Raw genomic sequence first — 14,501 nt, forward strand, 5'->3', positions numbered from 1 at the left:
TATAACACTCGTGGCGTTGTAAGACTGTGGAACATGCTACGAAACAGATGCAGGTATGTTATAATATACAAAGTTTATACAAACAAAGTTAATCTTAAATTTAGAAAAAAATCAAATAAATTGATTGCTTATACTTAGAAGATCTGAGCAAAGAAACAATGAGTGAGCAGAATGATAAACATATGCTCGAGAATACAGAGACTGTGGATACTCCACCTGACGCGTCAGACAATAATACAAAAACAGGGCCTGGAGTATTTGAAAGCCCAACAATGTCAACAATTACACTTCCAGTTACGATGCAATCAAATACTGTTGCAAATCAGACGAGTACACCAACAACTCTGTCAAACACCATGGCAAATCAAACGATTACCACAACAACTCAATCGAGTGGCAGCAGTGATGGTATCTCAATCACTGAACAAACACAACAGCAGCAACAGATTTCACAGTTTACTCAAGAATTACAACAGGTCCTATATAAACAGAGAGAAAACATTGAGCTTCAAATTTTTGCTCAATCAAAAAAATTAATGCTCAAGCATCAAAATTTTGATGAGTCACATTCAAAAGACATCTGAAAATTTCCTTGCTATTGAGCAGCTTCGAATGCAAAGTGCTCGAGGTAATTTACTTAACTCGACCACTTCCCTAGATGAAACCCCAACACAAGCGGACACTGGAGTGAACACCAATTTAAGCCCACAAGACATTAATTTAGAAGTAACTAAGGCCTTTAATGATTCAATTACTGTTTTGAAAACTACAATAGAATTAAACAAAAAATCTCAAAACTTTCAGGTACCAAGAAACTACACTCTTAATCCAAATAGTGACGTTAACATCTGAATGGATAAACTTAGGTCTGAATTGTCATCAAAAGATCTGTTAGACGTTATTGACCCAACGGTAATTGGTCCTGATAGCTTAAATGAACAAGAAATAATTAAAAGAAAGCAAGTAATAAGAGAAATCATAACTAGCCATCTAGAAGATAAATACTACAAAAGGTTCTAACAATCACAGACCCTACTATGGTAATAAAAAGTCTAAAAGAAGCCACAATGGTCGAAAACAATGTTACACACACTTCAGTTAGAACGAAGTTGTACCAGATGAGGCTGCAACCCAAGAAGAGTATTGATGGGTTCTGGAATAAATTCGACAACACCATTGTTGAATACGAGAGCTGTGATAACGCAGTACCTCTTACAGATGAGGAAAAAGGTCAGCCTTTTATCAAGCTGTAATGCAATTCCAGAAGCCCGAACTGCAGAACTATTGCATCGACAAATAACAGGGAAATCAATGACTCTGGTTGCGTTGAAGTCTCATTTACTGGAACTGGAGGCTGAGAAGAAGTCAGAAACTTCTCAGGAGCAGGGTGCGAGCGTAAACCGAGCAAAACGGTTTAAATCGAACCATGACAAATATCACAGATGCAATAAGACGGGTCACTACATCAAACAGTGTCCTTTAAAAGAAACTGGCGAATGGTATTGTTATTTTTGTAATACCAAAACTAATCACAATACGAGTTGTTGTCCAAAAAATGAAACAGCCAGTCAAAATTCAGGAAGGTCTGACTACAGACGTGGTCGTGTTTGTGGAAGAGCTAGAGGTAGAGGTGCTTTTAGAAGAGGTTCGACTTTCAGAGGAGATTTCAGTGGTAAATCCAGAGGACATACCAAAACCAAGCAGAAGACGTCCAAAAAGCAAGCAGCTCCACCAAAAGATGGAAATAAACAGAAGCCACAAGCACGACAAGCAGGTATGAATTTTGAATGTATAAATAATGTAAGTAATATTACGTTTATTGCGGACTCAGGTGCTACTGAGCATATAATTAACAAGAGCTTGTTTTTGAGTAATTGTAAACATTGCACAGGCGAGGTAATTAAAAGTGCAAATAAAAATAAGTCAGCTGACATAGTAATAGATGGAATCGGTGACCTTTACTTAAAATCAAAACTTACGGGGGTATTCCGGTCTAGAAATTTGAAAAAATCGATTTTCTTTTTCATATTTTCAAAGCTTAACCTTTGAGGAATATGTCCTTGAAATGATTTTTCAAAATTCAAATTATTTTCGGAAATATAGCTGTTTTAGTAACGCAGTAACCTGTATCCTACCCTTATTACGCGAAACTTTGAACGCGTTTTTCTCGAAACTGCTTTTTTGAGGTGGTTGACATGATATCTCAAGTTCTACTTGACCGATTCCCTTGAAACTTGGTGGGAATCTTCTTTATATATCCCTCTATCGGGTGACTGTTGGATTTTAAAAAATTTTAATTTTTAGTATTTTAAAAAAATTCGAGAAAGTCAAAAAAAAGGGGTCAAAAAAAATTTTTTTTCATACCGACGCCATTCTATGAATTTTTTTGTGTGGCTAAGGGTCACCTAATAGCAACATCTTTACTGATTAAGAATTTTTCAAATTTTTGTGTTTCAGATCACTACAAGGGTTGGAATCATATCAACCAGAGTGCACCGTTTTTTTTTGTAGCCCCACTTCACCGGCCAGTATTTCTACGAATTTGTTATTTTTTTTTCACGATTTATTTTGTATTCTTAAAATGTTAATAAACATCGTATAAAAAAATGGGTACTAAAAATGTTTTTCATTTTTTTTATCTTAGCTTGAAAAATGCCTAAAATTTAGGCTTCTAGACCAGAATATCCCCTTAATAAAATAAAATTAACAAACGTATTATCTGCAGAAAATATGGCAAATAATTTAATTTCTCTTAGACGATTTGCAGATGCAGGTTTAGGAATATTTCTAAATGATAAAAAATTAGAAATATTCGACAAAGAAACAGGTGATTCATGTTTGATAGGAAAGTATGTTAAACCTAACTGGCTTGTCACCTTTGAGGTGAAATCTGCTAAGGAATATAATAAGCCAGATTATACAACGTATTTTTGTACTGCTGAAATTATTTTTCCAAATGATTTTTCCGAACAATCTCAGACGGTACCTGTTGTTTTAAATTTGCAAAAGATGGAGGGAGATTTAGATGTTCTCTCTCATAAATCAACACCATCTGAGGTTGGGAGGGAGAGTCAGAAGAAAAACCTTTTGGAGAAAGATAGAAGTAATTTGGAAGCTAAGTCACAGACTTTATACTAGATGAACAAACTTTGAATAGAAAAATTTTAGATTTTAATTTAGCTAATGCTCTAAAAGAATTTAATAACATTAAAAGTGCTGAAAATAATATTCAACTAATGAAAATAATACCAATAGATGAAGGTATGTTATGGCACATAAGATTAGGTCATCCAAGCTTGAATTATTTAAAAGAACTTAGAAAATCTGAGCACTCGTTGTATAATGTAAACTTTAAAGAAAATATTTTAGATTGTGTGAAACCTGTATTCTAGCTAAGATGGAAAAACTACCCTTTAAAGAATCTAGATTGATAGCAGATAGACCGTTACACACAATTCATGTGGACACAATTAGTCTACAGGCCCATGCTAAAAAATTGATGGGTCATCTGAAACACCAGGAAAAAACCTATATGGGAAGATGCAGGGGCATAAAATAATAACATTCAGCACTATGCCGTCACTTGTGAGCTGTCCAACTGAGTGCAGGTGAAAATTCAAAAGCACAGGTTGACGGGGTTAACCTGTCTTTTTATCTTATATTTTTTATCTTTACTTTTTTATCATATATTTTTGTACGGCATTATTACCACCGATAGATCCTTGGTCATTTGATTTTGTACGGCGTCGGTTCCATACAATATTAATACCATTTCTAACTCATTATAAAAAAATCGAGAGTTGCAACCAACCTTCTAGGGGTCCGGGGGGGGGTGATTTGAAAAAGAACGGCATCGGTTTCAAAACATTATTTAGCACTCAAAAGTACTATTAAAAATAATGCCGTCTAACAATTGTTGTTTATTTGAATGAATATCAATAATTAACTTAATTTAATCGTATATTTGATTTTTACAGCTGTAATAAAGTCATTTGACCCTGTACGGCAACTTTTTTTTAACATGATATTGCTAAATACAATTGTTCTATTTTATTGCCGTTTAAAAAAAACTGTTCTAAAAAAATATGGAGAAAACAAAAAATGAAATTTTTTCAATTTTTGCAAAAGTTTAGATTATCGTACATTAATAAAATAAAGCAATTTTTTGAAATATTATTGTTGTTTTAAATAGTATTTGTGTAAATGAATGAAGAAGAAATGATGCCGTACATTTTAATGCAGACCATATTTTTTGGCAGATAAAAATAACACTACCGTTTTAGGGGGTACTTTATGGTCATCTGATACTGTACGGCATTAACATATTTTTGAAGGAAACAATTGATAATATGTAAAATCATTATGCCGTCTATTCAAAGTGAAACAGTGTGAATATTATATCCAAAAAATAAAAACTATCAAACTCAGTATTAACATTTTTCTATACTTTTTGATGAAATATACTTCAAACATTGTCATAATTGGTTTATATAGGAAATATTAATAAAAAATAAAAAGTACTACAATTTTATTGAATAATTGCACATATGTTTAATGAGTAAACAATAAAATTGCTGACAACTGATTTAAACTACACGATATTTATGTGGAAATATTTATATTTTTAATTTTATGACTTGCTTATTTATTATTGAAAGTAGAATTGAAAATAACTAGTATCGTTTAACTAAAAAGTTGTTGTAAAGAATTTTTTTTTTATGGAGTTCCCAGTAAGAAAAAATAAAAGTAAAGCCTATTGCTGTGTATTTGGTTGTACAAGCATAGCTTGTCGTGATGAAAAAATTAGGTTTTTTCAAATTCCATCTCGTAAAAAACAATTTGTTTATCGAATAAACAAATTTGGTGATAAAGAAATAATTGATAATGGGTACGAGCGCTAAAAATTGGAAAAAGTATAATTCCCAGTATGAAAGTCTGTTCACTCCATTTTATTAAAGATGATTTTTTAGCTTCACGTGAGTATTTTCAACAATTATTTTTTCTGGTTATTATAAATTGTTAAATCAGTAAATTTACTCATGCTTATATTGTTTTTGTGTATTGTTATAGCTATTGATTCAACTCGAACTTATTTAAAAAAAACAAGTATTCCTAGTCAAAATCTTCCTTTAGGATCATCCAAAGAATGTGCTTTTCTTGTAGATCAAATAGATTCTCGAGAAGAAAAAATACGTAGAAGATCAATTGAATTAGTGACAGTTAATGATATTGCAATACTGCAACAACATGTTTACAAATACCACTTAAACCAGCCTTGGATGAACAACTCATTTTAATTATTCGACCATTTTTTAATATTTCACCAGTTATTTCATGTGGATTATCTTTAATATGTGAAGTTGGTAAACAAAAAGCTAAAATACTTATAATATTACAATCACGACTTGGTACTTGTCCACACTTAATAACATGTCCAGTATTTAATACACTTTTACCACCAACAAAATTTTTATTGCTTGGTTTTGTACAAGCAAACTTACAAATTTCTTGCAATGTAAGTTTCATTTTATTTACTTTAATTACAAAAAAATTATAATAATAATAATATAAATAATGAATAAATAAAATATATAAATAATAAATAATAAATAATAAATAAATAAAATATAAATAATAATGTTATACACGTTGTTCTCTATTTTGGTTATACAAGTAATGCACAGACCCATTTAGTCTCTAGTTCATATTTTGCCTGCTAGGGTAAACCCCGCCCCTGCCAGAGATCCCACATACAATATAATATACAGGGTGGGGCAATAACTATTAGTACCACAAATATCTTCGAAACTATAAGGTTCACAGAAATATTTGCTGAAATAAAATTGCACAGTACGAAGGGGGCCATCCGATAGCGATAATAGTTTTTTTGCAGGTGGAGGTACTTTGGACATTTGAAGGTCACCTCCATTTTTTCAAATGGATCGGTATGTTTTTGTTTCTGTATCATGATAGAGGAGCTTAAAACGAGTTCAACGACCTATCACATAAGGTCATTGAAGGTCATAGAAAGTACATAAAAGTGATAATTATTTTATCAATGGAAATTTGAATGGCAACATCTACGCTAATTTTATCAAGGATACATTGGGTCTTCTGCTAGAGGAGTTACCTTTACTTACACGACAAACCATGTGGTATCAACATAATGGATGTCCAGCACATTATTCATTGATTGCACGAAGAGAACTCGATGAAAAATTTCGAAATCGTTGGCGATAATACTTACAGTTTTGGCAGTAAATAAAATTATACGTTTAGTAGGTGTTCGAAATGATGACCATCAGTATCAATGCAACATTGGATTCTTTTTACAATTGATTGACTTGCAAGTCTTACAGTGTCAGAACTTATTGATGTACAGGCTGCAATAATTCTTTGTTGCATGTCGTAGAGTGTAGTTTGTACTTCTTTGTACACTTTATCTTTCAGTGTTCCCCATAGAAAGAAATCTAGAGGTGTTAAGTCTGGGGAACGAGCTAGCCACGATATTGGACCGCTGCGTCCAATCCAACGATTTCGAAATTTTTCATCGAGTTCTCTTCGTGCAATCAATGAATAATGTGCTGGACATCCATTATGTTGATACCACATGGTTTGTCGTGTAAGTAAAGGTAACTCCTCTAGCAGAAGACCCAATGTATCCTTGATAAAATTAGCGTAGATGTTGCCATTCAAATTTCCATTGATAAAATAATTATCACTTTTATGTACTTTCTATGACCTTCAATGACCTTATGTGATAGGTCGTTGAACTCGTTTTAAGCTCCTCTATCATGATACAGAAACAAAAACATACCGATCCATTTGAAAAAATGGAGGTGACCTTCAAATGTCCAAAGTACCTCCACCTGCAAAAAAACTATTATCGCTATCGGATGGCCCCCTTCGTACTGTGCAATTTTATTTCAGCAAATATTTCTGTGAACCTTATAGTTTCGAAGATATCTGTGGTGCTAATAGTTATTGCCCCACCCTGTATACGCATATTGTATATGTTGTGTATGTGTATGTGTATATTACATATTACTGTAGGTATACTGTATTATATCATTCCCAATACAAATAAAAGGCGCAGCTGAGCTGTTGTTCTGCTTTTGGGCGATGAAGAAGAGTAGGGGAAACCATTGCTAGAATGTATATATTCAATATCGGAGCTATACAGGTTGGAGCAGGTGCTTTTTATTTCGGCGTAAAAACAGTTGTGTGTCAACGTTGTGTATTTTGCAGCTCGATCATGTCGGAATCCGATGAGATTGCAAATTTTAGTGAAAATGAAAGGATTGTTGAAGAAAATGAACAAGAACCAATGTGTTTTATTTGTGGTTTAACGGGTGATCCGATTGACAATAAAGTAAAATGTTTAATAAGCGCAATTTTAAAAAATTGTATAGAAGCGATTAAGGTTAGGAAAAAGCAGCAATCTAACACCTCCAGAAGATCCATGGATGTTTCTTCAATCGAATTGCCCAAAGATCTTGAGGAGAAAGGATATCATCAAAAATGTTATAGACAACTAACAAACTTATCTGGAAAACGCAAAATTGAAGAAGTTGCTGATCTCGACGCCAACGAGGATTCAGTCGATAATAATAGAAGGTAATAATTAGTATTTATTATAAGTAGCCAAAAATTTTTTGCTCCAAAATGGAGTATGTGATAGCTATACTATATGTATATGTGCGTTTACACGATCTCGGTGTACACACATTTCGTGCAGAAAATGGAATCTCGAAGCATTTATTTTTTCAGTTGTGTGCATTTCATAAAATACAATAAATACTTTATTGACAAATATATTTAAAAAATTTTTTTTTTATTGAAATCATACAAAAATTTTAAAGAGTTCAATTATCAAACTAAAATTACAAGTATTGTGACAATCTTCAACGTACTATGAATAATCAGAATAATAATTTTTTTTCAGCGAAAATAACAAAAAACATGAAGAGCACGTAACTTTTGAACATGGTGCAAGTGCTTGTGTATTTTGTACACAAGTTCGCAAAAGACATCAGCGCCAGCTTATGGTATGTAGCTTCGCTAAAGCTGACAAAAATTATGAAACATTTCATGTAGTTACAGATAAAGCTACTCAAAATTATGATTTACCGATTTTACAAATAATTGATCAGTGTCAAGACATGTCTGTACCCATACCATATCACAGAGTTCATCATCATCAAACTTTCATGTGTACTGATTTTTGTCTCTGAATATCTTTTGAACGCTTAATTTAATCGCCAAAACATAAGACACCATTTTTATAGAGCAGTTAATTTCCTACAAAAATTTGTATTGCGCATCTTATAATAGTCATTTATTGTCGAGTTATAAAATTCATAAACAAAAATGAAATTTTTTTAAAAATCATCAAATTTAAATCTTCAATATCATTCAAATGGTGAGGTTTACGGAAAAAATATAAGATACCTTTTTTGTAGAGCATTAAATTTCCTACAAAATTCGTCTGAACATTTTTCTGTACAATCAATAAATAATGAGGTATGAATTTTAATCTATTAGACTGAAAAAAAAAAAATAAAAAACTGCAATGCGGAGGATCTTCCTATTAAAATTAAGAGCTCATATTTGATAAGAATTGTTTTAAGGTGTCTGGCAACCTATTTTTCCGTGGCACTTGAAAAAAAAAATAGTAATTTTTTTGACCTACCCTAATATATATACCCACACAATATAAAAACTTTCTAAAAACTTTCTAAAACATTTCTTTAAAAAGTTTTAAACTTTTCAAAAAGATTTCTAAAAAATCTTTCTGCAAGGTAAAAAATATCTGCGTTCAGAGACTTGCAAAAGATTACTTAATCAGTAAAATATTTTAGTAAAATCTTTTATGAATCTTTTTAAAAATATTTTAGAATGATGCCTGCAAGATTTCTGAAAGATTTTTTGGAAATATTTTACGAAACTTTCGCTGAAAGATTTCAAAACCTTTCATGTTATGTGGGTATATAGTTTGGATAAAAAGAATATAAACATTTTGACTTGATAGAGTTCGTTCCAACAGTTTTTAACTTTGAAGTACAATTTCTTTTTACAGAGTAAATACATAATTTTTTAGTGTAACATGGTTTTAAATAAAGTGAATCAAAATTAGAAGAATATTTGCCTTGAACTTTAATTTCATTATTTGTGTTATAAATTCGATTAATAATTAAAATATTATGGTCACTTAACAAACAACAGTTTTCATTTTTTTTTTGCTTACAGTAAAACCATTAAATTTCGGAGCAATAATTTTATTATTAATATTTTTTTCAACTTCTAAATTTGATCTAACAATGTTTTTAATGACTGGTAATGAATTTTCTTACCGAAATTTTTTAGAGTCACTTGCTAAATGAATTAAATTATGAACATTATATGATATTGAATTAGATCCATACAAGTTTTTATATTCTTCGACAAACCATCTTAATAATTGAGCAGCATAATCATTATACACTAGGTATTTTTGAACATCACATAAAATTCTAATAGCAACACTTAAAGCCATGAAATGATTGTACTTTCGAGGTGCTAATACCGTTTTTAGTATAATTGGACCCGTATAGAGTAAGAATTGACGACACTCAGTAGCCTTCCATTTTGCAATCGTATCTAAAGGCCTCGGTTGTCTTGCAAATTCAGTTGAAATGCAAACTTTTATGGCCTGTAAACTCTTATTAATGCCATTTAATTGATCATTTGACAGTCTCTGATTTCTTGGACCATTACACCAGCGAAGCAAAAGTTGCTTCATTACTCCTAAACATATTAAGTGCTGATAATCTAGAGGAATTTGTGATACCATACCAAAATTCAAATCAAGAAGCAGAGATTCTCCTAGGTGGTAATCCTCTTGCTGCTGATTTCTAAACGATTCATCTGTTCGAAGAGGGTTATTAATCTCCGGAAAGTTTACATAATCATCCCACTCTCTTTCCTGAATACATTTAGAGCAATTAAAATATCCATTATGGGATTTCGTCAGTGTTAAATATGCTCGGGCCGGGGCATCACAAATGATTGCATTAAGTTGAACATCAATTTTTTTATTGTTAATTATGATCCCATTGTTTTGTAAGTCTTTCATGTCATCAACAAAGGGATTAATGTAAACATTAAAATCATTGGGCTTAGAAAAGCCATGAAAAAGCCCGATCACAAATGGTTCCGTATAAAAGTCCGCTTCAATTGCAGCTAGCAGAGGCCAAAATTGACTATTAGATGATTTAGAAAACGACATCCCATCGCAATTAAGTTGGATTACAATAACATCAGGTTTAACATCGTAGTATTTATTGAGTGAACGAATCAATTCGTTTGAAATTCCAAAATGAAAATACGAACCACCATTACCTTAAAGAATTTTTCCATTTACCTTGAAGAAATTTCGAAATATCGAAATCAAATTATTTGCAGCTTTCTGAGATATACTATTCTCTGATAACCAAAATCGTAAATCTTCTGATAAACTATTTGTTGTAGTAGATTCATCTTTTCGATAAAATTGTACATATTCTAGTTCATTTAGTCCTTCAGTTTTATTATCCACTATGAGAAGATCAATATTTTCGGCATCTACTTCATCTTGGTGATCCTCGTGTTGTTCAGCGAAATTATGACCACTGTTTTCACTTGTATAAGATGAATCAGTATTCACCACTGAAACACTGTTTACAGTTTGTAATGAATTATTTTCTTCTGTAGTTCTGTTTGTAGGTACGAGCGATAGAAAGGTAAAAGAATAAACATAGATAAGCACGTAGGTATGCGACAAAAGTATAAAGTCCAAACGAACCGACGGTCGAAATAAAGAAAGAAGGTGCATGGTCTGTTTTTTTTACCAAACGTGTCATTTCTTTTCTATTTAAAAATTTTTCTATTGTATTAAAAAATTAATATTAAATTATTTATGTCGCAAATATTATAATTAACAATTAAGAAATATATAGAATATAATAATTGTATTGTCTGCAATATTTTACAAAAAAAAAATGATTATCAGATACATCAGAGAAAAAGAATTAGAGAACACTGTAGAAGACATTAGGAGCAGCTGACAAATTCCATTCAAAAGCAAGTAAATTACTGTTACATTTTAAGTCGCATATAAGAAAATTATATTATTAATTGTAATATTTGCGTATTTAAGAAACTTATACTAATGTTTCAATAAAATAAAAACATTTTTAAGATGTTGAACGCTCAGCATGAATCGGTGGAGCTTACCATAGGGCTGAAATTTGAGACTCGTAGTGTACACAATTCGATAAGCTGAGAGAGCGATACGATTCAATGCATCTTTTAGATGTTTCGTTGTTCAGATCTTTATTTAGACGAGAGTATTTAGAAAGATAAGTTTGTGATTAAAGAATAAAGACAAGACATGTTATAAATAATAAAGGGTCTCGAAGTGTGGTAGGCTATTAAGATGGAAAAGCATTTCTCGAAAAGATCTCTATTATTAAATCTCTCATTACATCTGTACCAGATCCTTTGTTCAGTCCAGCAGTATTTTCCATATGTTTTTCATAACATCTTTATTTCGTCATTCCTAAAATGTTTGTTAAACAGCGGAAAAATATAGATGAAAACATATAATAATTTTTTATAAAAAATTAGATGCAATCAGTGAAGCAGTGAAGCCAGATCGCAGAACATTGTTACCCCTTCTCTCGAGCTTAGCACGCCTCGCAACAACAAAATTTACGTGTCGGTTGTCGGCAGTGATCCCAGAGACTCAGCGATCCCATTCGTACGATAATTATCGTACGCGTACGATAATTTGAGGCCCTGTACGATCCAAAATTCGTGGTGTACGATCCATTTGGAATTTGGAAAACTTGATGACCTTTATTTTTTTTTTAGTTAACAAATTTTGGAAAGGTGCACCCCCACCACCACCACCACCCATACCACCACCACAATCCGTGTACGATCCGTGTACGATCCGTGTACGATCTCTGTACGAACAACTCTACCTCCCTGCGGACCGCCGTTTTTATCGTTTTCATGATAGGGTTTTGAATTTGATGACTAAAAAAAAAAAAAAAAAGTCATCAAATATTTTTTTCTCGATTTGAAGATCTTCCCGTGGACTTATCGAACCGCCGAGTGGACTGAACGAATAGTCAACGTTTTCTACCTAAAAAAAAGTCATTAACTTTACAAAAGTTGGAACTTGGACACTTTTTCCACATTTTGAAAATCTCGTCCGAGAAATTGTCAGATTTCAAATTTTCCCGGGGCTTACGATAATTTTCTGCCGCGTACGATAATTTTACGCCCCTGTGTCGATCAGACAAACTAAAGTCTCTGGGATCACTGCAGAGACTTTAGTTCGTCTGATCGACACAGGGGCGTAAAATTATCGTACATACTAGGGGTCCTGTAGGAGGGATGCGCCAACAAAATTCAGCTCATGTGCCATTGGCTGAAAAGTTTGGGGGACCGCTTGAATTAATAATAATTTTTTCGTGTAACCTATTCTATTTTAATATAAATTTTTAATTATCATTAAATATAGTTCATTTTTTTCTGTATTTGATGCAATTCATTATTTCATAATTATTTCAATGTTTGAATCATTCGCGCACAAAATCGAGTTCCGGTCCCCCAACAATGTACATGGCGCATCCTTCCTATAGGATCCCTGTGCGAGCGCATGTCGTCTAGGTACATTGTGAACAAATCTTTACACTGGACAATTTTTTTTAATGAAAAATAAAAAAAAATAAAAAGGAAAGGTAGAAAAAAAGAAATTTTACATACATATTGATCATTTATCAGAACGTTATGTTTCGTTCTTTCGTTGTTTACGTTATTACATGTCAAGAATTATAGTTCAATTGAGAGTTTGATATAAATATATTAGGATGAATTCGCATGTAGGTATGCGTGCGAGATAGAAACATCTCGAATTGGAATCATGAGGCAAAGGAAAAGCGTCAGTACTGATTCAGTAGTTCTTTGTTACAACGACGATAAATCGTACAGGTCTTTTCGTTTTTAGTCTTCTTATATATTACATTGTTAACATTAAAATAATCGTAACTACGTTTTTATTTTATAATAAATTGTTTAACGTTACCACATCACAGTTTTTAAGATCTCATTTAGAATAATAATACAAACAGTAAAAATTAAAAAATAAACGTTAAATTTATCAAAATGGAAACAATATTGAGAACTATGAATTCAGAGACAAGTGCAAGATTTATACGTCTGTGTGGACAGAACCAATTAGTAGATTTTTGCATCAAGATGCAACGACTAATAGCCGAACATAATGACAACATGCTAAATGAGTGTTCGAGAATTTCGTACAGTGTCGAAGAAGAGTCTTGTGAAAAAAAGAATGCCTTGAAAATTTCATCAATGAAAAAATTAGAAGAAGTAATATCAACGTTTAGTGGTGATGATAACACAAGTATTGAACAATGGCTATATAAATACGAATTGGTTGCAAATAAATGTTGTTGGTCTGATCTTCAGAGAGTAATGTATTGTAAACGAATGTTAAGGGGATCAGCGAGAACATTCATTCGATTAGAAAAACGTTGTTTTTCCTGGAAAGATCTGCAATCTAGTTTACGGACAAAATTTTCTGCAATAGACACCGCGGATATCACGACACGACTGAACAATACGCTACGAATAAATGAAATTAATAGAGAAGTTAATGATCAAGTAAGAAAAACCAAAAAGTCGGCGTCACAACGTTTTTCCCAGAAAAAAGGTAACAATTCAGAGAATAGTTTTGTCCTCAATAACACTACTACAATTAAACAATTAACAGAAGATGTTGCGTATAATGATAGCATAAATATGATGAATGCCTAAAATTGCAAGAGAACGCATTTCGGAAGAAATAATTGGCACATGCATCAGAATCGAAGAACATGATATAATTGATGAATCATCCGTATAGATATTACGACTTTCGAAAATAAAGCATTTCATGTACAAGTTTGGATATATATCAAACAAATGTCCGAAGAGCACTATACCTAAGATTTAGTATTATGAAAGCTGTTTATAAAAGTCACACCTCCACCCTAGTGTTTAAGTACACTTACAAAAAAACATTTTAAAAACACATTGAAATATGCAGCTCTGTAGAAGTTGCGTTACGTAATTTATAATTAGATTTTGATAGATCACAAGCAATACCGAGCCAGATTTTGGAGATTGCAGCATGTGCTATATATTTGTATCATTACTAATATAGAAAGTATAACTATACATAAAGCTATAAAACAATTGAAGCTGTAAATCAGAAACAGATATTTTTATTAAATAATTAAACATTTTATTATTAAATATCTTCAAAATCTTTGGTACATCCCACAAATTTTGTATAACTATATTTTTTATAAAACAATAAACAATTATATTTAATATTTTGTCTTTATATGTGTGCCTTCGAAAATGCATATACACGTATATTTCAAAAAAACAATTTTAGACAAAAATAA

At 31.8% G+C, this 14,501-nt stretch overlaps 1 protein-coding gene and 1 long non-coding RNA gene across 2 annotated transcripts in view; both read left to right on the forward strand.

Moving 5' to 3' along the window:
• Positions 1-14,501, forward strand: part of LOC149031497 (uncharacterized) — a 205,353-nt gene that overhangs the window by 160,944 nt on the left and 29,908 nt on the right. The window lies entirely within an intron of this gene.
• LOC149031502 (uncharacterized) lies at positions 13,195-14,346 on the forward strand. Its single transcript, XM_089175778.1, has 2 exons — positions 13,195-13,762; positions 13,845-14,346. The coding sequence occupies exons 1-2, from the start codon at positions 13,195-13,197 to the stop codon at positions 13,847-13,849; spliced, it is 573 nt and encodes a 190-aa protein (XP_089031904.1). The 3' UTR covers positions 13,850-14,346.

Source organism: Polistes dominula, unplaced genomic scaffold (assembly GCF_049000335.1).
Source record: "Polistes dominula isolate Pdom_NZ unplaced genomic scaffold, Pdom_raw_medaka contig_19, whole genome shotgun sequence".
NCBI lineage: Eukaryota > Metazoa > Arthropoda > Insecta > Hymenoptera > Vespidae > Polistes > Polistes dominula.